Source organism: Bubalus bubalis, chromosome 14, assembly GCF_019923935.1.
Source record: "Bubalus bubalis isolate 160015118507 breed Murrah chromosome 14, NDDB_SH_1, whole genome shotgun sequence".
Taxonomy (NCBI): domain Eukaryota; kingdom Metazoa; phylum Chordata; class Mammalia; order Artiodactyla; family Bovidae; genus Bubalus; species Bubalus bubalis.
The window spans coordinates 19475469-19501626 of NC_059170.1; the positions used below are offsets into that span (position 1 = coordinate 19475469).

The window sequence follows — 26158 nt, forward strand, 5'->3', positions numbered from 1 at the left end:
CCATTGTTTCCCCATCTATTTGCCATGAAGTGATGGCAAATAATTCTAGTCCAAGGGCACATGGTCCTAGTATAAATGGTCCTCTTCCAGTCCCACACACAAAATTCTAGGCAGCCCTCTACCTCTTGCTCCTCCCAGCTCTTCTCTTAAGCTCCAGAGTGGTTTCCCAACACACTGCTGCCCTCTCCTGTCTACAGGTGGCATGGCAGATGCTGTACCCCAAACGGATTTCACAGGGTTAAAGTCATCTCTAAACCTGGAGCCTGAGGTTGGGGGAGGAGGGGATATGTGGCCAGGGGCTTAACCAGCCTCCTCCCTCTGCCAGGGATTGTGGAAAGGAGAGACCATGAGAAAAAACAGATATTCTCTTCATGTCCAGGGAAGGGTAACGAAAATATGATTCTCATCTGTCTGTGAGTACTGGAAGACAGGCAGATAGACTGTTAAATGGAAATTTGGACAAGAGGCCTAAAAATAAAGGGAACCAACATCCCATCCTTGGAGACGGGGTAGTAGAGCAAGCTCTGGTGTAGGAAGTGGGAAGTGTTTGGATCATGTTGGACAAGATGAGAATCCACGAGATTAAGGAAATGATGATAAAGACTATGGCATTTACTGTGTTAAGTAGGTGTGAAGCCATATTCTAAAAACTTTCCATATGCGATTTAATCTTCACAACCAGAGATGGCTGCTATTATTCTCTCCATTTTACAGATGAAGAAACCCATACTGAACGAAATTAGGTATTTTGCCCAAGATTACAGTTTGTAAGCGGTCACAGACAGAATAGAAGAACCCATAGACTCATTCCCTACCCTTTCCCACCCCAGCCCATTCCTGCCGTATCATCACCACCACCATTTCTTCTTTCTCCAAGTGTCCTTTCCAGAACCACATAAAAAACTCTTTAAATAATGGTAACCACGCAGGTTCCAGAGATCCCATTCCAGTCAACTAAATCATGATTGCTAGAATGCCATCTAGAGACCCGCTTTTAAAATCTTAACATGAGCTTAACACTTGCTAATAGGTCAGGGTTCCCAGAAGGGATTGTGATTGAAAGAGGAGTTGGCGAAATGTTGAGGAGGGTGGTCCAGGGAAGGATCCGACGACCCAGGAGAGACGTCCGAGGAGCGGTCTCAAAATGAAGCAGGTTGCGGATGAAGTAGAAGGCTGGAGCTGGGGGCGGAGGTGGTGATGAAGGCGGAGTCTGAAGTCGAAAGAGCGTTCTGGGGTCGGAGGAAGTATGAGATAGGAAGATAAGGATCTTGGAGTCCAAGAAGGGGTCTGAGGTTCGAGGAATTTGGCGTTAGAGACAGCATCTGGGGTCGACGAGAGGTTTGCGGTCAGTGAACTGGACTGCGAGCCGATGAGGGAGCCTGGAGTCTGAGGAGGTTTCTAGCTCAAACTGGAAGGAGGAAGGGGTTTGGTCCCTGGGCTGCGTGAGGTGCCCCGAGCCACTAAGGTCGCGCTTACTGCGTGCTCTTCCCCTTCTGACTCCCCACTGCGCGATCCCGATCGTCCTCCAGGTTCTGTATCCACACCCTCAGCCCGACCTACGCGCCGGGTGCAGGCTGATAACGCTAAGCAGGAGGGGACTGGTCAAATCCCGACACCTGGGTCAGGGTTTGAGGCGCCCCCTCCCGGCCATCCAGGAGCTCAGGCCCCGCCCTCCTCCTCCCCCGGCCCCCCCATCCCCACCCCCGCCCAGCCCCCGCCGCAGCACTTCCGGCAGGCGCTGCGCTGCTGGGGGGCGCGGGCGAGGATGGCGGCGGAGAACGAGGCCAGTCAGGAGAGCGCCCTGGGCGCTTACTCGCCGGTGGACTACATGAGCATCACCAGCTTCCCGAGGCTGCCGGAGGATGAGCCGGCGCCCGCGGTCCCTCTGAGAGGCCGCAAGGACGAGGATGCCTTCCTGGGAGACCCGGATACCGGTGAGGCCCGCTTGCCCCATCCCTGCCCCCTGGGACGTCTCTGGTCCTCCTTCATCTGCGCGGAGCATCACCTCCAGCTCCAGCTCCCTAATTCATTCCCTTCCTCCTGGACCTCGCCCTTCTCCTCCCTTGTCTCTGTTAATTTTCTGGTGGGGTTGGAGATGCATCTCTGCCTTGGAGGCTTAGGATGCGACAAGGGAGAAGGATGCCGGGGACCGCAGTAGGAGGGGTTGGGGTTATCCCTTGGGAAGAACCAACTAATAAGGAAGGAATGTTGGAGGGGAGTTCCTAAGGAACAGTTGTGATCACCCAGCAGAGGATTTTCTCTAGTCACAGAGAACAGGATAGGAGAAATCAAGTCAGAGACTGCAGCAGGATGGATAGAGGCTAGGTCTTGAGAAGAACTTCCCCACAGCCAGGGATTGTGGGAAGGAAAGACCATGAGAAGAAGCTGAGAATCTCTTTATGTCCAGGGAGGGGTAAGGAGAATATAATTCTCAGCTGTCTGTGAATGATGAGTATTGGGAGACAGGGGGATGGACCATATGACCTCTCAAAGTCCTTGGGGACCAGAGCACCTTCACTGCTCTGTGGATACCTCACCATGCCCAGAGCAGTGGATCAGGCCAGAATGTTAGTAAGGTACCCTGGAGCAAGCCGGCTCCAGAATTTTACTGTGTTATCTTCAGCACTCTACAGGAACTGCAAGAGGTGGGAATAGGGAGGCAGGAGACAGGACCTGGGAGAGACCTGGAGCTGAAAGCTCTCTGAGCAGTTTTTCCCTAATGCTCTTTCTCCTGTCCATGTGGCTCAGCTCTGTCCTCCCCTCCATTTTTCATCCTCCACCCCTCACCATCCCTCATTCCCTCAACGTCACTTCCTGGCATTAGAGCATCCTTCTGCTTCACTCTCTCTTCCTCTCAGTGCCTGCACTTGAGCCCTGTCCCTTACCAGCCTGGCAGATTCTGCTTCTCTGGCCCAGCCCTCTCTAGCCTGGCCCTTTTGTAGCTACTCCTAGGTTGACAACCACCAATTCTTCCCCCCTCCACAACTCTCCAGTCACCTGGCTCTGACTAGCAGCCCCTGTCAACCTGACTCGATTGTAGCCTACGTGGAGGGGATTTGAGGGGACCATGGGGAGGCTTATGGCCATCACATGTCAAAGCTGCAGATTAAAACTTCTTTTTTAAAGGGAGTAGCCCCGGAATCAGGAGGAAGCGGGAGAGAAGTGGGAGGATATGCCCTGGTGGATACCAGGACTGAAACCAGGTTCTTTATACAGGAGTCAAGAATACCACTTCTGGTCCCAACACTGCCCCCACTCACTGTGTGTCTATGGGCACACATACCCTGACCTGGGCTTTAGTTTCTTCTTCCAGCTCAAAAGTGGGAATGCCTATCTCCCAATCTAGAGATTGGAAACCCCTGATATGTTTTATCCTTTTTTCCTATGAATGTCTTAGCATTTGGCAAAACTGGTGATTATTTATTTGGGTGACTTTTGATTACAAGCCCTATGAGGATGGGATCATGGCTGTCTTGTTCACCATCTTTTATGCACCATCCAGCACAGTGCTAATCTCTCAGTGAAAACTGTTGAAGAAATAAATGAATGGAAAGAGAAGATCTCAAGATGAAAGAATGGCAGGGGAGGGAATTCTCAAACCTCAGGGAGTTCCTTAAGGAGTTAATACAGATTCTGCCCACAAGTGTACAAAAATCCTGCAAAGACCGTGGTCACTGGAGTTTCTGGGAACCTGCTCTTTAGGCCAAGTTGTGTGCTAAGGTTCCAAGGACCTTGCCATCCTATCTGTGTAGCCATGTCTCCCGTCACTGTTTTCCAAGCCCCAAGGCTCCTCTAAATCAACAGGACCACCCTACTGGCTAACATGTCCTCCTATGTTCTCAATCTGCTGGCTCCACTGGGTGGCACTGCCCTATCCTCTTATATAGGACTTTGGTTGTGCCCAGCTAGTCTCTAGCCTACTGTTTCCCAGAACCAAGTGTCAGGCACCCTGCAGTAGGCTTTGTGGGTAACGGAGCTAGATGGTGACCACTCCAAGATTGGGGAGAACTTTCTTTGCTCTTTTCTGAGTTCCAGGCCCATGTGTTCTTCCCTTTCCCAGACATCTGCCTCTAGATGTCCTGCAAGTCCTTCACCTTCAGCGTGTTCTGTACTATTCTCATCATCTCTTCCCCATTAACCTGTTCTTCCCCCAATGTCAGTCTCAATTAATGACACTGCCATTCATCCTGTCCCAAGGTAGAAGCCCTGGAGCCACCCATGGTTCTCTCCCTTCCTCTCATTTCCAGATGGTGATCAGATGCTTTCTGTCCCCCTCTTAAGTATCTTCCAAATTCCATCTCACCATCCCTGGCATCACCACTGTAGACTAAGCTGCCATCCTCTTTGATCTGTATTACCCACAGGCTTCTAGCTATTCTTCCTGCCTCATTCCCTCTTCCCCACCCCTCCCAACTCAATCCATCCACCACCCCCCATTTCTGATCTGTCACTCCCTATTTCAAAAATCTTTAATGATTCTCCCCTCAAGGGAATAAGCAAGCCAGGTATGATCCCAGTCTCCTGCTAAGCTCTCTGTCCTGAGTTCTAGCAAATAAACTATTTTAGGGTTTGTTTCTTAGGTGCTGTGCTGTGCTAAGTCACTTCAGTCATGTCCAGCTCTTTTTGACCCTATGGACTGTAACTTGCCAGGCTCCTCTGTCCATGGAATTCTCCAGGCAAGAATACTGGAGTGGGTTGCAATTCCTTCCTCCAGAGGATCTTCCCAACCCAGGGGTTGCATCTCTTACACCTTCTGCATTGACAGGTGGGTTCTTTACCACCAGTGCCACCTGGGAAGCCCCTCGTCTCTCATAAAGCCAGCTAAAACTGAGAATGTTACTGGGTAGCATAACTGAAAAGTTCAGGATATAGGGCTTCAGGCATAGCTGCAATGAAGTACTTGAAAAAGATTTGGCTTTTCTCCATCTTTTGCTTTGCCTTCATTATTGTGGGCTTCATCTTCAGAAAGCCTCTCATCTTGTGGGGGTAAGATGCCCCCAGCAGTAACAGGCTTACATCTTATCATCTTAGCAACTAGACAGAAAGAAAGTCTTTGTCTTTCCCAGTATTCTAGCAAGCAACCAAAAAACAACAACAACAACAACCCCGGAGTCTAAGTATCATTGGTGCTGTTGCTGGTCACATGCATCTGAACCAATCACTGTACTGAGGTCCCTGTTCTGATTGGCTAGAACTAGGTTATATACTCACTCTGGTCAGGAGGAGGGAATGAGGAATGAGAGAGGGGAATTGGTGTTCTGTAAAAGAAAATTGAATGAGGAATGGTGTCTAAGCAAATAAAAATTAGATGCCTACTAAGCCAACTGCCTTTCAGATAACTCCTGCTGTTGTCCCACAAATTCAGAATAGCCAGAAGTTAAACTCATTCTTCTTCTGAAAGACTTGTTTCTTCTGATCCCAAACTAGCCTTTTCCCAGTGTCTTGCTGTTGTCCTTACACATCAGTAAAATCAATGGTATTTTCTCCCCACCACTTAACACAGCTGGTACCCAGTAAATATTTTTATTGAATAAATGGAAAATGATATTCACTTATATATTTATATTATAATTCACATGTAATACACATTATATTATATATTTATATTATATATTCATATATTATATGTATTTATATATTCATATATTATGTGTATTTATATTATATCTTCATAATAAATGATTGGTAGAATAAGAAGACTTGAATATATCTAATTGTGATGGGGCCATAGAACCTTTATCTTATGGCTCCTCATATCTGATTGGAAAAACAGATTTAAGGACAAGTGCCTGGAAATATAAACTTGAATTAGTGTGTAAGGTTCATTTTTGAGGGTAGAACTGGCTCCTGATGCCATGTGGAACAATGGAAAAGACGTTTTCAAGTTATGGAGACTCTTGATTCTGCTATCTGTTTATTTTTCACTCTAAGCAGGCAGTATCACCTTCTTCAGCCCCGGTTTACTTTTCTGTATAATGGAGAAAGTGGGCTCTCAGAAGTTATGGGAATGGAGGGAATGTATATAAAGTTCCTAGTATAGTTAGCATCGATAAATATAAATTCAAAACCCTTTCCTTCATTTGAAACCTCTAGGAGACAAGGAGAGTTCTGGATCCACAGTGGGAATTTAACATGTTTGTTGAGTGAATTCCAGTTTTATTTACAGACTCTGGTGTTGGTGCTGAGGGTTGGAAGCAAACATAATCAACTGAGTTGTTGTTTAGTCGCCAAGTTGTGTCGGACTCTCTGTAACTCCATGGACTGTGGCCCGTAAGGCTCCTCTGTCCTTGGGATTTTCCAGGCAAGAATACTGGAGTGGGTTGCCATTTCCTCCTCCAGGAGATCTTCCGGACCTAGAAGGGACTGAACCCACATCTCTTGCATCTCCTGCATTGGCAGGTGGATTCTTTACCACTGTGCCACCTGGGAAGCCTGCAAACACACACACACACACACACACACACATTCTTTTCCATCATGGTTTATCACTGAATACTGAATATAGTTCTCTGTGCTATACAGTAGGACCTTGTCATCCTTCTTTTTCTTCAGAGTACCTGCCACAACTTGTAATGATATACTCCTTTGTTTACTTGTTTATTATCTTCTTTAGACTGGTCTTCAAAACCCATAAGGGCAGAAACTGTCTGTTCCTTTCCCCTAGCATCTAGCATGGGACCGGACAAACAGCAGACCCACCATATTTGTTGAACGAATGGATGGATGGATGGATCAGGGAAACAAGGTTGGAAGCCAGGGCCTGTCCACTAGGTTTATGGAGCTGCCTCGTGGCCTAGAAGGCTGGGCCCCAGCGAGGGCAGGATCTGGTTTCCAGGGAGAGCCCAACCCCCGCCTCTCCAGGAAGTGTTCTCAGCGCTGTGTCCTGGGTCCCAGGCAATTGGGTCTAGGGACGGGAGGGAACCAGCCACCCTGCTGCCCAGTTGGGGGCCCCAGTATTTTTCAATCTGGGACCACTCCCCAACCCCATTCCGCCCTCCCTGGGGTGCCTCGGAGAGACTCTGAAAGGGGGGCAGTGCTGTCTGGTGGCATCTGTTTGACGCGGGCGGAGAGAGGGGAGAGAGACGCAGAACAGCCCCGCCTAGAGAGGGGGCAGGGGCAGGTGAGAGGAGCCCAGACAGACCCCCTGCCCGCCGCCCGCAGACCCGGACTCCTTCCTGAAGTCGGCGCGGCTGCAGCGGCTGCCTTCGTCGTCGTCGGAGATGGGCAGCCAGGACGGGTCGCCGCTGCGAGAGACTCGCAAAGATCCGTTCTCCGCGGCGGCGTCCGAGTGCTCCTGCCGCCAGGATGGGCTCACGGTGATCGTCACGGCCTGTCTCACCTTTGCCACCGGGGTCACTGTGGCGCTTATCATGCAGATCTACTTCGGGGACCCCCAGGTGAGGGGTGGGAGAGAGGATCGGAGAGGGAGCGGAGAGAACCAGGAGAGGAGGGGTGAGAAAGCGCTGGAGGAGGCCGTGGGAACCGAGGACGGGCTTGAGTGATGGAACGGGGTCAGCAAATAGAAAGGGGAGAGGGCGGTGACTTTAGGGCGAGGACGGTCTCAAGGGAGGGGCTCCCGGGCTTGAGGGGGACAGAGCTCACAGAAGGGAACGGATTGGGTCAAGGGGTTAGTGGAGGTGCCTTAGGGAGGTAGGGGGTCTCCTACTGTCCCTTCCAGATGTCCCTTCCTTGTCCCTTCCAGATCTTTCACCAGGGCGCTGTGGTGACTGATGCCGCCCGCTGCACATCGCTGGGCATAGAGGTGCTCAGTAAACAGGGATCCTCCGTGGACGCGGCTGTCGCAGCGGCGCTGTGTTTGGGGATCGTGGCTCCACACAGTTCTGGTCTGGGCGGGTAAGAAGCTCCCAGCTGTGAGAGCTGGGGTGCCCCAAGGCTACTTCTGTCTCTTGGTCTGTCATCCTCATGTGGGAGGTCTAGTTTGAGCAGAGGGGAGAAGGCCCCAACTCCTTACGTTTGCTTTTTCTCCACCCAATCTTACCCCCTTGTCTTTTCATGGAGTCAGAGGAGGTGTTTTTCTTTAACTGGGAAAATGACTTCATAAAACTATAAACTGAGGTATACATCTGGGAGTATGTTGTCATTAATTAAGACTGTGATACTTAAACTTTTAGGATTTACAAATCCTTAAAACAAATCCCTGTGAGTCTGATGAAAGCAATGAATCCTCTATCCTCCAAAAATACCACCGCCTGCCCCCCGCCCAACCCCGTGGGTTCATGCATGCTCATTCACTTCAGTTCCACTCTTTGCGACCCTATGGACTATAGCCCTCCAGGCTCCTCTGTCCATGGGGATTCTCCAGACAAGAATACTGGAGTGGGTTGCTATGCCCTCCTCCGGTGATCTTCCTGACCCAGGGTCTCTTAATCTCCTGCATTGGCAGGTGGGTTCTTTACTACTAGCTCCACCTGGGAAGCCCCTACCCCAGGGTAAAACCTCCTAAAACAGAGATGATAAACTGGCTACCCATGGGCCACCCCCAGCACACAGCCTGGTTTGGTTTGCACCCTTAAATTTTTAAAAATTTGTTTGCTAATATAAGAAATTGAGAATTTTCATAAAAATCTAGATCTCTAATATTTCTTGGACAGTCAGGAGACCTGATAACACTGGGCCTACATTCTCATGTGGCTGCAATTATCTGGAGCTGAATAGAAGCTGCTTCCCATGATGGGGCTTGCACTGTCCACTTGGCCATAGTTCTTACCACTCCCTTTTGTTTATCTGTCCTGCTTTCTCTATTACATGAGTTGGCTGAAAACCAGTTATCTCAGATGTAACCCCCATCTCAGATGGAAACAAACCACAGACAAGGGACAGGCTGACTAAGTCCATGTCTTGGCTCCTGCAAGACCAGCCCTTCAGGCCCTAACTTTTGTGTCTGTGCTTACATAATTCAGTCCTGGGAGAGGGAGCAAGGCCATACCACAGAGGCAGGTGCAGGAAGCTGGCAGGGGTCCAGCTTGGTGGGGGCGGTGGGGAATGGGGGAGGGGGAGTAGAATGTCCTGCTCTCCCAGTCTGGGTTTTTCTTAATCAGGGATTAAAGTCTCCAGTAACAGGCTGGAAGAGGTCCATGGATTCTGGGTTCCCAAACCCCTTGATTTCACTCCCCATCTTGGGCAGGTAGCTCAGGCTCTGAACCCCTGCTGGAGAGGGAGCTCAGACCCCTGACTCCAGATGACAAACAGACTCCAGCCATCACCATGGGGGAGGGTGAGGAATGGCAGCTTACTGGTTCAGAGGAGTGGCATCTTATCATCACCCTCCCTCTTCTGTGTCTCTCCTAGTGGGGGAGTGATGCTGGTACATGACATCCGACGAAATAAGAGCCACCTAATTGATTTCCGGGAGTCTGCACCTGGGGCTCTCAGGGAAGAGGCCCTGCAGAGATCCTGGGAGACCAAGGTGGGGACCCTGGTGAGAAGGTGGGGGTATCTCCCTTTACTGCCCTTCTGCTAACCCCAGCATTACTTTGCTGAATATTTACTATGGAGACAAGGAAAAGAGTTAAGTAGGATGATCTCAGGCCATGAGGGAGATAGGCAGCCCCCCAAAATAAAATAATGCACAAAAAAATCTGAGTGATTGATAACAGGCAGTAAATAACACCTGACTTCTCTGGCGACCTTGCCTATCTGACACATAAAAAGGAAGAAGAAAGGCCACTGGGTAGTCTGAGATGTCACAAAATAGCTGCATTATCACTCACACATCTCATTCTGAAGCTGTTGTCAGTGACTTTCCCAGTCCCTGACATATTGGAACATTATAGAGGAACTGCTGGAAGCAAACCCACTATCTACTGAATGCAAAGGAGGAAATAGAATAACTCAGAGAAATAGATATTTAGTGCAGTAGCAAAAGCCCAACACACCCCTGAATTATCACAGTTCAGAGTAATAGTGGTGTGATAATGAAAAGGTTAAATGAAGGTCCCTTGTCCACTGTTCTAAAGGACAAGAGTAGGTATAATCCAATATAGACAGGTTTCCATCTAAATTGTTGTCTCAGCCCTTAAAAGGGTTTGCTTAATTTATAAATCTCTCGGTTATAATAGAGAAAGGAGGCCTTTCTGCATTTACTGATAGGAAATCAGGGAGATGGGAGGAATGCTTGCTGGGGACAGCTTGTCCCTCCTCTGGGATACTTGGCCTGTGTCTCTCCCCTGTGCCAGCCCCCCATCCCTGGCTTGGGGCTCTGCGGAGTTCAGCCCAGCACTCCCCCTTCCAGTGACCTGGTCTCCTCTCTCCCTCACCTGCCCGCCTTGCCCAGCCCGGGCTCTTGGTGGGGGTTCCCGGAATGGTGAAGGGGCTACATGAAGCTCACCAGCTCTATGGCAGGTAAGGATTCTCCCCCTGGGGACTAGGGACCCCTGCCTGCACTCCTCCTTGGGTGGCCTTCTCCTACCTTCCTGGATTCTCCCCTTCCCAACTTCCCCCTCCTAATATCCCCTTCGGTTGCCAGGACTCTCCTTCCCAGGAACCCCCCTCCCCCCCAGGACCCCTCTTCCTTCCCCCAGGACCTCCTCCACCCCCTGCTCTCCGGCTCCCCCAGGCTGCCATGGTCTCAAGTCCTGGCCTTTGCCGCAGCTGTGGCCCAAGATGGCTTCAACGTGACCCATGATCTAGGTCAGTGGGGCCTGAGGGTGGAGGGAAAGGCATGCGGTTGATGGAGAGGGGAGAAGAAACCTCTGTGATTTGGGTCCGAAGCCAGGAAGTGCCTCTCTTCCGATTGGCTCCTTAGACCCCCCTCCCCACACCACTGGTACCTTCACTGTGTGTGTGTGTGTGTGTGTGTGTGTTCAGTTGCTTCAGTCCTGTTGGACTCTTAGCAGCCCCATGGACTGTAGCCCACCAGTCTCCTCTGTCCATGGGATTCTCCAGGCAAGAATACTGGAGTGGGTTACCATTCCCTTCTCCAGGGGATCTTCCTGACCCAGGGATCCAACCCGTGCCTCTTGCCTGTCCTGCATTGGTAGGCAGATTCTTTACCAGTGGGCAACATCTCTGGGAGGGAGTCTCAAATCAGGGAATCTGGGAGGGGTTCATATACAACCCACCTCCTTAGTAACAGGCTCCTGGAGGGGCTTGAGGTCTTAGGGCCGACCTCTCAGCCCTCATCCACCCTACCTGTTGCGCGTATAGTCCCTACACCCCCAGCCTAGCCACAGGTCCCTGCCTGCAGCCCAAGCCCTGGCCGAACAGCCACCACCCAATGCGTCTGATCGCTTCCGTGAGACGTTCCTGCCGATGGGCCACCCGCCACTACCTGGCTCTTTGCTGCGACGGCCTGACCTGGCAGCTGTGCTGGAGGTGCTCGGCACCTACGGCCCCGCCGCCTTCTACGCAGGTGGCAACCTCACGCTGGAGATGGTGGCCGAGGTAAGCGCCTGTAGCACATCCCCAACCCCCGCCCTGCCTCGGAGGACCCTACTTTAGGGAAGCCCTCTTCCCCCTTGCTCCCCGCTTTCTTTCTACATGTGTTTACTGGGGATTCCATGCGCTTGAAATTCTATAATAGCCACAATTAACTAACCTCAGAATCAGATCAGTGGTTTGGGGATTGGAGGAGTTGACTGGGATGAGGCACAAAGAACCTCCTAGGGTGACGAGAATATTTTGTCTTGATTGAGAGGGGTATCTTTGAGCTCCCCAGTGTTGGGACCAACCTGTACAGTGGGCTGTCCTGGCCCTCCCAGGCTTAGTAGGGACCCAGGATCAGCCTCAGCTTCCCTGAGCCCACAGTCCCACCCTGCTCCCTGGGTTTTCTAGGGAGACACAGTCATCATTGGTGACTCTCAGGATTAGGGAAGATTGACACAGGGGATTACCAACCTACTCCAAAGAGTCTTAGTCTGAGGCAGTAATGGGTTCTGGACTATTGTTGATAGTTCAAAACCACCAATGGAAAATTATGTTCGAGATAAGGATTCACGGACCAACTGAGTGATTCTCTCATTTGTGCATTGGGGTTGGGAATTAAACAGGCCCATCATTCATTCTACATTCATGGAGCACCTGCTCTGTGCCAGCCTCAGTGCTGGGCACTGGTGTTATGGATGTGGTGATAGACACCCATCTCAAATGGATTTCCCTGGAAAGCCCAGCAGAGTACTGGCTTTACATCTCCTGGGTCCAGGGGCTCCATCCATACTTGGTCAGTCTCTCTCTTTTTCCATCTCACAACTCTATTTTCCTCTATTTGAAGTCACTCTCTGTCAGATCCTTTCCATACCTGCTCTTCACCAGCCATCCTTCCAGCAAGCCATCCCAGAGAAAGAGCCTTCTCACTCCAGTATTTCTAGCAAAGCCTCAAGGCTAGGTCTCTTTGGCCCATTATGGGGCTTTTCCCAAACCAATCACAATGGCATGGAAAAGAAATGCCCTGATTAGCCAGACCTGGGTTGCATATCTTCTCCTGGTGGTGGAGAAAAGAATGAGCAAAATTCTAACAAAAGACCATCAGAGCTTTCCCACAGTTGAGTTTATTAACTTATTAGACAAAGCCAAGAAATTCAATGTGTAGGTCACTGAGGGTAGTTTAGAAGCCAGAGGTTTCAAGTTCTAAAAAAGTACTAAAAAAAAAAAGGGAGGGGATTCCTAGTGGTTATGGTAATTTAGGATTAAAAAATAGCATGTTGGATAGAATGAGCCCATAGGTTTGTACAAGATTGGATCACATTGGTCAGTGGAGTGCTCAGTTATGTCCAGTAAGGGCTGTTACTACCAGGGTCATCCACAGTTCATGATTTTGGAGTGACTTTAGTTGATTGTAGTGAAATACAGAATTCAGCTTTGATAGCTCTTAGGCAAGTGCTGCCGTAAGTGGAAAATCTTTCTACATAGGCAGGGGGCAGTATGTGCAAAGACATAGAGTCACGAGTCCAGCACCTGCACGTCACTGGTTGCTGTACAGAGCTCACTGGGGAGCAGCAGGATGTGAAGTGGGAGATGTAGGCAAGGGCCAGGTCACAAAGGGCCTTGGATGCCAGGCTAAGGAGGTCACTCATAGATCGTATCCAGCACACCACCTGGCACATACTGGGTGCTTATCGTCAGTGCTTTTTCCCTTTCCTTTTTCCTCGTGTAGCCACAGCTGATGGGGTTCCCTAAAGCTCATGATGGGAATTGCAGAAGGCACAAAATTTATAAACATTTGATCTGTGTGTGATCCAAACATATACCTTAAGCTAAACTGCATGCTCCCAGTGTGGTGTGTGACTCACGGTGGTGGGGGGTCATTCTCTCCTCTCCAGGCTCAGCACGCAGGGGGTGTCATAACTGAGGAGGACTTCAGCAACTACAGTGCCCTCTTGGAGAAGCCTGTGTGTGGCGTGTACAGAGGTGACCTCTCGACCTTAGCTCCCAGGGTCCCCACTGAGGAGAAGCCTCCCAGTCCATGGCCACATCCTTTTGGCCTAGTGGCTCCTCCCCATTTCACAAGAGAGAAACTGAGGCAATGAGCTGCCTAAGCAGCCAACTGTTGAAGCAAGCCAGAGCCAGCCTATCTTCTGAAGTAGTCATGGGGTCAGTTACCCCAAATATTTAGGAGATGGAGAGGGAGGTCTGATCAAAGGCTGAAGGGGTTCTGGCCATGGGTTTTCTTGATTTGGGTTCTGTGTTGTCTCAGCCCCATCCCTCAATGCCTGTACTTCCTAAGATGAGTCCTTAAGACCAGTATCCATCTTAGCTTCATGCTAGAACAAAATCTTCCAGACAGTCAGAGGCCCACCTCCTCATTGTGCTAAAAGGAAACTGAGGCCCTGGAGAGGAAAGGAACTGAGCCTACCAAACTCAAAACCAACGAGGAACCCAAAAAGTCAAGCTTATGACATGGGTGAACCCCATGTTTGTTGAACCCAAAGTGGTGGGCTCCTGGGTTCCTCAGAAGGCCCTCAGGCCTTCTCTCCTCAGGAGGCCCAGATCACCTCAAGCTCCAGCAGAGGCTGCTTCTGTGTTCAGGTTTCCAGGCCTCAATCTCTTAGGCCTTATTCCTCTGCCAGAAGGGGTGGAATATTGAGCAATGGATGAGCGTAGCCTTGGAGCCAGAAGACCTGGTTTTGGATACCAGCTGTGCCATTCACTTTAAACAAACCACTTCCCTCTTTGAGCCTTGTTTCTTTCCTTAAAAAGGAGATAATAATAGCACCTGCCTCTCAGGATACCAAGAGGAGTTGATGAGATGATGTTGGAAGTTGCCCTGAACAGAGTGGGCACCGAATGTGTCATATTTGATTTCCATTTGCCCTCCCCAGACTAGGTTCTTTTGGAAATGCCAGTACCTTGAATACTCTGGGCTCTCCTTACCTCTTATAACCTTGGACCAGCTGCCTCATTTTACAGTTTCCTCACCTGTAAAATGGGGATGAAAACAGCACCTATTATGAGGATTAAATGAGTTAATTAGTGTTATTTGTCAGGTATTATTATTCCTTTGATATCCAAATATCTAATAACAGAGACCACAAATTGGAAGAGAAATTTGCTATTTCCAAGAAGTTTCAAGAGTGGGACCAGCAGGGGCCCTGAGGGAGGAGCTGAAAGGAGACATATGGTAGACCAGAAGTCTGGACATCTGAATACCTGTCAACTCTGCCAATGGGTTGCAGTGTGACTCTGGGCAATTCACGGTTTTCCTGAGCCTTTGTTTCCTCTTAAGGAAGAGGAAACAAAAGACAAACGTTCTGGCCCGGCGCTTGACTCACCATGTGAACTTGGGTGTGCCCCTCTGCCTCTCAATGCAGTTTCCCTATCTGATGAGGAGGTTCATCACACACAAGTCTGTGTGATGGTGGGATGTGGAGATGCCTTGACCCCTCCCCTGCCATCGGTCATTTCCTGTCCTTTCAGGCCACCTGGTTCTCAGTCCCCGACCCCCACACACAGGCCCTGCCCTCATCAGTGCTCTCAACATCCTCGAGGGCTTCAATCTCACCAGCCTGGTATCCCGGGAGCAGGCTCTTCACTGGGTGGCAGAGGTAAAGCTGACCCCTTCGCTCCACCTGGGTCTGGTGGAGACACAAGAGTGGGGGGATGGGGTGCTGCCATAAGGCCTGACTAAATCACCTCCAAGTTTCCTCACACAGAAAGATCCTGGTGTGGGTGCTGGGAGGGGCTTGGCAGCCTCTTCACACCCCTGCTCTGTTTACAGACCCTGAAGATTGCATTAGCTCTGGCCAGCAGACTGGGAGATCCCATCTACGATTCTACCATCACTGAGAGCATGGATGACATGCTCAGGTGGGCCCCCAGGAGCAGGACCCTGAGTACTACAGAGGTGGTGGCAGGTGTGGGAAAAGGATCAGGTGAAGCAGCTGGTGGAGCAGTAAGGCCCGCAGTCCCAAGTAAATGTCAGCTCAGCCCCAGCTCACAGTGTGACACAGGTTGCCTCACTGTGTGCCTCAGTTTCCCCATCTGTACAACAAGGTGGCCTACTTCATACAGCTCTCAAATTTTCTTGATCCCAGTGAGTGAAAGTTGCTCAGTCATGTCTGACTCTGCAACCCCATGGACTGTAGCCTGCCAGGCTCCTCTATCGATGGGATTCTCCAGGCAAGAATACTGAAATGGGTTACCATGCCCTCCTCCAGGGGATCTTCCCGACCCAGGGATTGAACCCGCATCTCATGTATCTCTTGCATTGGCAGGCAGGTTCTTTACCACTAGTGCCACCTGGGAAGAAGGAGCTTTTCTTCTTTTTTCCAGAAAAACCTGAATAACATCTAAATAAATTCATTCAATTCAATAACTATTTCCTGTTTATTTGCAGTATGCCAGGAATAAGTGAACTTCTGTTCTCATAGACCTAACAGTTCAGTAGTGGGGCAGGGGCTGGGGGAAGCAGGTATTAATCAAAGAATTGCACAAAGAGACTCCACAAAGTGTGGTAGGTGGGGGTAAAGAGCGCCCAGTGTGTGTTCATCTCCTACTTCTTATCTTTTCAGCAAAGTGGAGGCTGCCTACTTCCGGGGCCAGATCAATGACTCCCAGGCAGCCCCTGTCCCACTCCTGCCCATCTATGAGCTCAATGGGGCTCCAACGGCTGCCCAGGTGTTGATCATGGGCCCTGATGACTTCATTGTGGCCATGGTCAGGTATGCCAGCTCATATCAGAACCTGGCACAAAGGATCATTGGGACCAGGAAGGAGGTGGGGGTTGGGTAGGAGTAAGGGCAGGCTCAGGGCTCACCTGGCCCTGACCTTGGTCCCCAGCTCCCTGAACCGACCCTTTGGCAGCGGCCTCATCACCCCCTCGGGGATCCTGCTCAACAGCCAGATGCTGGACTTCTCTTGGCCCAACAGGACTGCTAACCACCCTGCACCCAGCCTGGTAGGGCCTCGCTTCCCTTCTCCCCTGGGGACCCTGAGATCTAGGTAGAAGGTGCAGTGGCATGACTGCCCCTCCCTCCCCACTTCTTCTAGGAAATTACATTATCAAGAAAAACAGCTAAACAAGGTATCCACTTCCTCCCCAGCCCAAGTCCAGGGCTTAGAGCCTGGTGGATCCCAAGAAACCTCATCCCATTCTGCCACCATCTCACTGTGTGACCCGAGGAAAATCTTGTCCCCTCTCTGAGCCTCAGCTTCTTCACCTACTGTACAGTGAGGATATTGGCCACCTTGGGATGCTTTGGGTACTTTGCAGAATTAGCGGTCTATGGCTGTGTGATGCTGAGCACTGAAGGGGCACTGAAGAGGGACCCAAAGAGAAAAAAGATATGAATTATTGTCTGTTGTGAGAGCAGTGTTCTTAGCATCCTGCGGGCTGGGTCCCAGCAGGATAAAGACAGATAGAGACGCCCAGGGTGGGGATGAATCTGTTCCTTCTCACAGTCCTCTTTCTGGGCTTGATCCCTCTCCCGCCACCCATGGTAGCCCCCTAGCAGCTTCATAGTTCAGGGGATCCATTATCTACCTTGGTTATCCAAGGACCCTGCCCATTTCACAGACAGCAAACTGTGGCCTGGGAATGGGCAGTCCCCATGAAAACTGGGGCTGTGGAAGGTTCAGGAGAGGGAGAGATGTTGGAAGAGTGGTGGAGTAAGCCTTTCCTGTCTTGTTCCACCTCTTATTCCCCTGTGATCTCTGACAACAGGAGAACTCGGTGCAGCCAGGGAAGCGGCCACTGTCTTTTCTGCTGCCCACTGTGGTCCGGCCAGCAGAAGGACTCTGTGGAACCTACCTTGCCCTGGGGGCCAATGGAGCTGCCCGGGGCCTCAGCGGCCTGACCCAGGTGAGGTTCCCCCAGGTAGGCCTTTCATGGCCAGGAGTCAAGCTGTGACCCGGGCTGTGGATGCCCCTCGTGTCTCTTAGTTGTCCTCGTCTCTTGTTTATTTATTCTGGGGGGCTTCCCCAGTGGCGCAGCACCAAAGAATCCACCTGCAATGCAGGAGATGCGGGTTCGATCCTTGGGTCGAGAAGATCCCCTGGAGGAGGGAATGGCTACTCACTTCAGTATTCTTGCCGCAAGAATCCCATGGACAGAAGGGCCTGGCAGGCTACAGTCTATGGGGTCGCAAAGAGATGGACACAATTGAAGCAACTAAGCACGTTTATTTTTGGCGGTGCTGGGTCCTTGCTGCTGTGTGCAGGATTTCCTTAGGTGCAGCAAGCAGGGCCCACTCTTCCCTGTGGTGTGTGGGCCTCTCACTGCAGTGGCCTCCCTTGCTGCGGAGCACGGGCTCTAGGCATTGGCTTCAGTACTTGCAGCTCTCCAGCTGCAGAGCATGTGCTCAGTACCTGTGGCACACTGCCTTAGTTGCATGTGGAATCGCCTTGACCAGGGATCAAACCAGTGTCCCTTTGCATTGGCAGATGGATTCTCAACCACTGGACCACCAGGGAAGTCCCTGTACTCATCTCTTAACTCACGCAGCAAACATGGGCTGAGGCTGCTTTGTGGCAGTCCCCTCCTGAGCGCTGGGGACATGAACTACATCATTCTTAGTAAAAATGGAGCCCTGAAGCTCCATGTCATCCCAGGTTTCAGGGAAATCACAGGGTCAGTAGAACTGAGAGGTCAGAGAGCATCTGGGCTGCCTGGGTTCTGTCAATGTCAAGTCCCATTGTGCCTCTAGTCAATATCCGAATAACAAGCAGCCCTCTTCAGGGTCTGATTTTGAAAGGAAGGGCCTGTTCCCTTCTAAAACATCTCACTACAGTTCCATGAAGGTCTTGACCATCTGTTTTATGTGCCAGACCTGTACTTTGGCAGATGATGAGTTAACAAACCTGGGCTTTGGAATCAGACCCCGGTGGGCCCCAACCTAAGTGCTGCTAATTTCCAACTGTGTGGTGTTGGGGCATTCACTTAACTTCTCTGAGTCTCAGTCTCCTCATCTGTAAAATGGAGATAATAACCAATAGCTAACATTCATGGAGCTTTTAGCAAGTGACAGGCAGTGTTATATGTGTTAACCTTATAACCTTCTCAACTTTGGGAGGAATCCTTACTTCTGTTTCATAGATGAGGAAACTGAGACCCAGAGAAGTTAAGTTCAATTTAGTAAGAATGGGCAGGCAAGTAGGGGAAGAAGGTGGAATGAATTAAGAAAGTAGTACTGATATATATATATATGTGTGTGTGTGTATATATATATATATATATATATATATATATACACACACACACACTACTCTATGTAAAACACTGGAAGGGCTCAGCTTGGTGCTCTGTGATGACCTAGAGGGGTGGGATGGGGAGAAGGAGGCTCAAGAGGGACGGGATACATATATACTTACAGCTGATTCACATTGTTGTACAGCAGAAACTAACACAACATTGTAAAGCAATTATCCTCCAATCTAAATTAGAAAAAAAAAGGATGGGCAGGCAATTTGATTGCAGAGCCTACTCACACTTCGTGTACCCTAGACCACTCCCATCTACTAGCCCTCTCCTGGCCAAGAAGAAGGGAGGAGAGCTGCGGCTTGTATTAAAGGAGACTGGGCGCTAGTGGTGCCTCTTCCCTAGTTCTTTCCAAACTCTGGAATGAATCCCTTTTCTTCTCTGGCCCTTGGTTTCCCCTCTGTGAAATGGAGATGGTCATCACAGGCCTGGCTGTCTTCTGGGCTGTTCAGAAACTCAGATGACACTCCTGGTGTAAATGTTTCAAATACTAAGGAGTCTGGACCAGGAGCAAGAGCTGTGGAGGCCTGAACCTACACCTCTGGGACAGCCCTGACTTCTGCCCCTTGGCTGCCTGCAGGTACTGCTGAACGTCCTGACCTTGAACCGGAACCTGAGTGACAGCCTGGCCCGTGGTCGCCTGCACCCAGACCTGCAGACCAACCTCCTGCAGGTGGACAGTGAGTGAAGAGCAAAGGTCCCCATGGGGTGGGCACAGGGCAGGGTGGAGAAAGGGGCTCCTCCCAAGGGTGCCCCTTCCCCGACCAGCACCAGCTCCCTGCCAGTGAAAGTCAGGTTTCTTTCGACCAACTCCTATCAGAACAGTAAAAGGTCTGGGAATTGAAATCTACCCTGTCGTTTCCTGTCTGTGGCCTTGCAAAATGCAGGTCTCCACTCTGAGCCTTAGTTTTCTCATTTGTAAAATAAGATATAGTTGTTCATTTTGCAAACTGTTCATTCAACAGTTGTACTGAATACCTACTGTGTGCCAGGTATTATCCTAGGTGCTGGGGACACTGCATTTACAGGCTTACAGGAAAATAAGGAAACATGAAAAAGTGAAATAACTTCTCCACAGAGCATTAAAGCAGGATGATATATATGACTGACTCCATGACTGGGGAAGCTTTCTCTTTGGTGACATTTAAGCTGAGATCTGAAGAGTGGGAAAGAGGCTACCAGGAGAAGAACTGTGGCAGGAATGTAGGCCAAGGGAACAAATACAAAGAACTCACTGCAGGAATGGACTTGGTGGTTTAGGAGTAGAAAGGAAACCAGGGTTAGTGAGGGTGAGATAAGATCAGAGAAGCAGGCAGGGGCCAGATCAAAGACTTTACAGATTATGGTGAGGAGACAGACTTTCCTCTAAGAAGCATGGGTGCTTAATTTTGGACCCCGCTTAATTTCATAACTGGGGAAGTATGTGTACCTTTGAGAAGTTTTTATTAGAACAATGTATTATGCTAGTCCAAAAGGGATACAGAATTGAATGAGACATGGTCCTTGCTTGTTCAATCTCCCCATTTTACAGATAAAAAAAACCTGATGCTCACAGAGGTTATTAATTAGTCAAAGGTAAACCAATAAATGGCAGAACCGATATCAGATACATGCCAAAGACAGTTTTTTACTCCATGGCTCTTGATATCCCCTGGACTGAGTAGTTACACCCTGTAGTTGGCCAATGTCCCTTGGATCCCAGCTGATGGGTAATGAGGTTAGTTCCTTGAAAATGAATATTGCTCAACTACTATCTTCTGGTCTCTATTGAGACCAGATAGAGTTACTATCTGGTTACTAAGTTACTGTGGGGGTGAGGGGTACTCATCCCAGCCCTCCCTGGAAGGACACACAAGTCTAAGGATACGGAGAGTGGAGGCTTGGTGAAGGGAAAGTTCACGCACTTGAGGGCTCTGGAAGGCTTTATGGAAGAGGTAACAACTAGCTGGGCCTTGATGTATGAGCCGAAATTTGGCATGTGGAGGTAAAGAACATTCTGGACCAGGGGTGGGAGGTACACCTTGGGCAAAGAAGAAAAAAATGGTTCAGAGAGCAGGCAAGAGGCCAGCTGAACTAGAGACATGGTTTCCCAAACTTCAGAATTTATCCAGTACCTTCATGACTTTTGCCACATTTGCATGCCATTTAAAGCATTATTTACATAATGTGTGCCTACAAATGGACTTCCCTTTTCACCTAAGTGTATTTTAAAAGTAAATCTTATAACCACAAATGGAAAAATGGCATCGTTTGCCACAAACAGATGGTAAACAGCTATAAAAGTAATCACATTTTTTAGGTTTTAGTTAGATGTTTTTGCCCACAGATGATTCTGAGGTCTGCTCTCTCTTAAAGAAAAAAATTAGAAATGTTAGAGACTAGACTGGGATGTAGTCCTTTCTATTATCGAAAGGACTAAAAGTGAACCCCAAAGGGAATACGTTTCCAACTTGGTGATGTAATGTTATTTAATGTGTGTCTTTATCTCAAGAAGTACCCCCAGATCATCCCATTTGGGGAAATAAGATCAGATTTTTGTTGCACAGTGGGAGGTGAAGATACATGGCATACCATGAAGTTCATGTTAAGAAGTATGGACTTTATCTAGTTGAGCAGGAGGCGAGTATGACTTGATTTGTTTTATGTAGGGAAGGTAGATTGAAAGGAAGAGAACTTAAGTCAGAGAAACACAAGAAAGTGGCTGAGATAATGGTCCACGTAAGAGATGATGAAGACCTGAACTTATGCAGGAGAGTGAGATTGATTTGTTCATTTATCCATTACATTTTAAACATTTACTGTGTCCTCACTCTATCCTAGGCAATGGGGCTCAATAGTGAGCAAGACAGCATTCTTGCCTTCAAAAACTTGTTTTCTAGTGAAGGGAGACACAGTAAATACATAAGCAAGAGGCAGGTGGCAGTAATGTGTGTCTACAAATGGACTTTGAAAGGAAATAAAGCAGGTAAAGATGACAGGGGCTGCTATTTTAGATAGTGGTCAGGAAAGTTCTTTAAAACTGAAATGAAGTTCTGTGATTATTTAGTAGGAGACCATTGTAGGCAGAGAGAATAGCAGATGCGAAGGCCCTGAAGTAGGAGCATGTTTGACTTACTTGAGGGATGGCAAGGAGGCCAGCTTTTCTGGTAGCTCAGACAGTAAAGAATCTGCCTGAAATGCTGGGGACCCAGGTTCAATCTCCGTGTCAGGAAGATCCCCTGGAGAAGGGAATAGCTACCCACTCCAGTATTCTTGCCTAGAGAATTCCATGGACCGATGAGCCTAGTGGGCTACAGTCCTTGGGGTTGCAAAGAGTTGGACACGACTGAGTGACTAACTAAAGCAAAGGAGAAAAGGAAAGATATCAACATCTGAATGCAGAGTTCCAAAGAATAGCAAGAAGAGGTAAGAAAGCCTTCTTCAGCGATCAATGCAAAGAAATAGAGGAAAACAACAGAATGGGAAAGACTAGAGATCTCTTCAAGAAAATCAGAGATACCAAAGGAACATTTCATGCAAAGATGGGCTCGATAAAGGACAGAAATAGTATGGACCTAACAGAAGCAGAAGATATTAATTAAGAAGAGATGGCAAGAATACACAGAAGAACTGTACAAAAAAGATCTTCACAACCTAGATAATCACGATGGTGTGATTACTGACCTAGAGCCAGACATCCTGGAATGTGAAGTCAAGTGGGCCTTAGAAAGCATCACTATGAACAAAGCTAGTGGAGGTGATGGAATTCCAGTTGAGCTATTCCAAATCCTGAAAGATGATGCTGTGAAAGTGCTGCACTCAATATGCCAGCAAATTTGGAAAACTCAGCAGTGGCCACAGGACTGGAAAAGGTCAGTTTTCATTCCAATCCCAAAGAAAGGCAATGCCAAAGAATGCTCAAACTACCGCACAATTGCACTCATCTCACATGCTAGTAAAGTAATGCTCAAAATTCTCCAAGCCGGGCTTCAGCAATATGTGAACCGTGAACTTCCTGATGTTCAAGCTGGTTTTAGAAAAGGCAGAGGAACCAGAGATCAAATTGCCAACATCTGCTAGATCATGGAAAAAGCAAGAGAGTTCCAGAAAAACATCTATTTCTGTTTTATTGACTATGCCAAAGCCTTTGACTGTGTGGATCACAATCAACTGTGGAAAATTCTTCAAGAGATGGGCATACCAGACCACCTGATCTGCCTCTTGAGAAATTTGTATGCAGGTCAGGAAGCAACAGTTAGAACTGGACATGGAACAACAGACTGGTTCCAAATGGGAAAGGGAGTACGTCAAGGCTGTATATTGTCACCCTGTTTATTTAACTTATATGCAGAGTACATCATGAGAAATGCTGGACTGGAAGAAACACAAGCTGGAATCAAGATTGCCAGGAGAAATATCAATAACCTCAGATATGCAAATGACACCACCCTTATGGCAGAAAGTGAAGAGGAACTCAAAAGCCTCTTGATGAAAGTGAAAGAGGAGAGTGAAAAAGTTGGCTTAAAGCTCAACATTCAGAAAGCAAAGATCATGGCATCCGGTCCCATCAGTTCATGGGAAATAGATGGGGAAACAGTGGAAACAGTGTCAGACTTTATTTTTCTGGGCTCCAAAATCACTGCAGATGGTGACTGCAGCCATGAAATTAAAAGACACTTACTCCTTGGAAGGAAAGTTATGACCAACCTAGATAGCATATCCAAAAGCAGAGACATTACTTTGCCAACAAAGGTTCGTCTAGTCAAGGCTATGGTTTTTCCTGTGGTCATGTATGGATGTGAGAGTTGGACTGTGAAGAAGGCTGAGTGCCGAAGAATTGATGCTTTTGAACTGTGGTGTTGGAGAAGACTCTTGAGAGTCCCTTGGACTGCAAGGAGATCCAACCAGTCCATTCTAAAGGAGATCAGCCCTGGGATTTCTTTGGAAGGAATGATGCTAAAGCTGCAACTCCAGTACTTTGGCCACCTCATGCGAAGAGTTGACTCATTGGAAAAGACTCTGATGCTGGGAGGGATTGGGGGCAAGAGAGAAGGGGACGACAGAGGATGAGATGGCTGGATGGCATCACTGACTTGATGGACGTGAGTCTGAATGAACTCTGGGAGTTGGTGATGGACAGGGAGGCCTGGCGTGCTGCGATTCATGGGGTCGCAAAGAGTCAGACACGACTGAGCGACTGATCTGATCTGAGTGACTAACACTTATTTACTTAAGGAGGCTAGAGCAGAGTTAAGCAAGGAAGATAGCAAAAGGAAGTGAGTAGAGGAGTTTAAAGAGATGCGAGTTTCCTGATAATGTGGGCCTTAGAGACTTAGGTGAGGATTTTGGATTTCATTCTAAGAATCATCAAAATTGTTGGGAGGTTTTGAGTAGGGGAAGTGACATGGTCTGACTAATGGCTGCTGTGTGAATAGGCTGTAGGGAAGCAGGACTGGAAGTACAAAGACCAGTTAGTGGACTGTTTGGTAATGCTGGCAAGTAATGATGGCAGCTTGGCCTAGGCAGATGGAATGAGACCCCCAAAGCCAAGCCCTTTTTCCAATATTAAGAATGACGACACATTATTGATCACTTACTATATTCAAGGCTTTGAGTTTTGTGCTTTGTGTGTAATATCTGCTTTAGTCCCTGTAACAACTTTATGTGGTAAGTTCTCAGATAATGCCCATTTTGTACATGAGGAAACTGAGGTTCAGAGAGGTAACACAATTTGCCAAGGTCACACAGCTCTTTAGAGCCAGTGCTCTAAACCAGTGGTCTCCAACCTTTTTGGCACCAGGGATCAGTTTCGTAGAAGACAATATTCCCATGGACTAGAGTGGCTGGGAGATGATTTGGGGATGATTCGAGCACATCACATTTACTGAGCACTTTATTTCTAAAGCTTCCCTGAGAGCTCAGCTGGTAAAGAATCTGCCTGCAATGCAGGAGACCCCGGTTCAATTCCTGGGTTGGGAAAATCTCCTGGAGAAGGGAACGGCTACCCACTCCAGTATTCTTGGGCTTCCCTTGTGGCTCAGCTGGTAAAGAATTTGGCTGCAAAGCAGGAGACCTGGGTTTACTCCCTGGGTTGGGAAGATCCCCTGCAGAAGGGAAAGGCTACCCACTCCAGTATTCTGGCCTGGAGAATTCCATGGACTGTATAGTTCATGGGATTGCAAAGAGTTGGACACGACTGAGCGACTTTCACTTTATTTCTAATCTAATGCCACTGCTGATCTGACAAGGAGGTTCCAGTCTATGGCCCAGAGGTTGGGGACCCCTGCTCTAAACTCTCTGAATGTGTGTATGTTGGGGAATGGTTTTCAGGTGAGTTCACAGAGGAAGAGATTGAGTTCCTGGAAGCCAGGGGTCACCACGTGGAGAAGGTAGATGTCTTATCCTGGGTCCATGGCAGCCGGAGAACCAATAACTTCATCATCGGTGTGAAGGACCCTCGGAGCCCAGATGCAGCCGGAGCTACCATCCTGTAGAGCAGCGGGGTGGGGCGGGAGTCTCTGCTCCCTGCCTTTGCATGTTCCTAGAGTCCCTCCTTCTCCCAGGTTTGGTCTCAGAGGGACCCCAGGGATGCCCCAGATCAGGGGCCAGAGGGGATGCTTAGCAAACCCTATCCCAGAGTAACAGGAAAATTCTCCATCTGGAGGCCTGTGGTGGTGGCAGTGGTGGTGGCAGTGTCCACAGGACCTTGAGGAGTCAGACTGTCTGTCTCCTTTCCCTCAGCCATGCAGGCCCTGAGCTTAGGGATGTGCTTGCAAACCCTTTTCAAGAGTCCTCACCACCCCAACATTGCCAGTTGGGCCTGACCTGGCCTTGTCTTCCAGCTCCTTTCTCGTGTCCCCAGCCTCATTTCTTAAATGACTAGGATTTTTTTTTAATGGACCATCCTAGGGAAGTGAGCGGGGGAGGGCTCTTCTCCTCCTCCCATCAGGTTGAGGTGGGGGCCTTACATCTGGGGGGCCCCAGGGTATGGGGTAGGGGTGGGGGTGGGGACCAGCTCAGGGGCTTCCATTTGCAAAAGGGAATTAAAGAAAGAATATTGCTTAACCATGGCTCTGACTTGATTTATGTTTCATTGTGCTGGGAGGGGAATGAGAGAGGAGACCTTGGCTCACCTTATTGCAGTAGCCCTGACTCCAGGGCAAGCTGGAATGAACTTTGTGGAGGTCATAACAATATCTGCCATCTATCCAAGACTGCTTCCCAAGTGGCGCTAATCATAAAAAAAAAACCCGCCTGCTAATGCAGGAAATTAAGAGACTTAAGTTCAATCCCTGGGTCAGGAAGATCCCCTGGATAAAGGCATGGTAACCCACTCCAGTTTTCTTGCCTGGAGAATCCCATGGACAGAGGAACCTGGTGGGGTCGCAAAGAATCAGACACGACTGACTTAACACGTAGCAGGCATCCAAGACTAAAACTAATAAAAATAATTAATAACAATAATGATAATGATAGACTCTATTGAACACTTACTGTGTACCAGGCTGTATACTAAATGCTTTATGTGGA

At 49.0% G+C, this 26158-nt stretch overlaps 1 protein-coding gene across 4 annotated transcripts; it reads left to right on the forward strand.

Annotated features, from left to right (window-relative positions):
* The first annotated feature begins 1561 nt into the window (after positions 1–1561).
* Positions 1562–25623, forward strand: GGT7 (gamma-glutamyltransferase 7). 4 transcript variants are annotated; one of them, XM_025263598.2, is made up of 15 exons: positions 1563–1934; positions 7162–7397; positions 7703–7854; positions 9310–9427; positions 10295–10362; positions 10577–10650; positions 11207–11403; positions 13278–13365; positions 14872–14999; positions 15173–15261; positions 15966–16115; positions 16234–16351; positions 17117–17254; positions 19230–19322; positions 24959–25623. In XM_025263598.2, the coding sequence occupies exons 1-15, from the start codon at positions 1766–1768 to the stop codon at positions 25019–25021; spliced, it is 1881 nt and encodes a 626-aa protein (XP_025119383.1). In that variant the 5' UTR covers positions 1563–1765; the 3' UTR covers positions 25022–25623. The 4 variants fall into 4 exon arrangements, with proteins under 4 accessions (XP_006048145.1, XP_025119383.1, XP_025119381.1 ...); XM_025263596.2 differs by having other exon boundaries at positions 1581–1934; positions 14908–14999; positions 19230–19329; XM_006048082.3 differs by having other exon boundaries at positions 1585–1934; positions 19230–19329.
* Positions 25624–26158: the final 535 nt, after the last annotated feature.

What these genes read in the sequence shown, in the direction of transcription:
- GGT7 (XM_006048082.3), top strand. Translation starts at nt 1,766, where the DNA reads ATGGCGGCGGAGAACGAGGCCAGTCAGGAGAGCGCCCTGGGCGCTTAC. An exon ending in CACAGTTCTGGTCTGGGCGG is followed by an intron (nt 7,855 to 9,309) that starts GTAAGAAGCTCC and finishes TGTCTCTCCTAG; the next exon opens with TGGGGGAGTGATGCTGGTAC. An exon ending in TTCATTGTGGCCATGGTCAG is followed by an intron (nt 16,116 to 16,233) that starts GTATGCCAGCTC and finishes CTTGGTCCCCAG; the next exon opens with CTCCCTGAACCGACCCTTTG.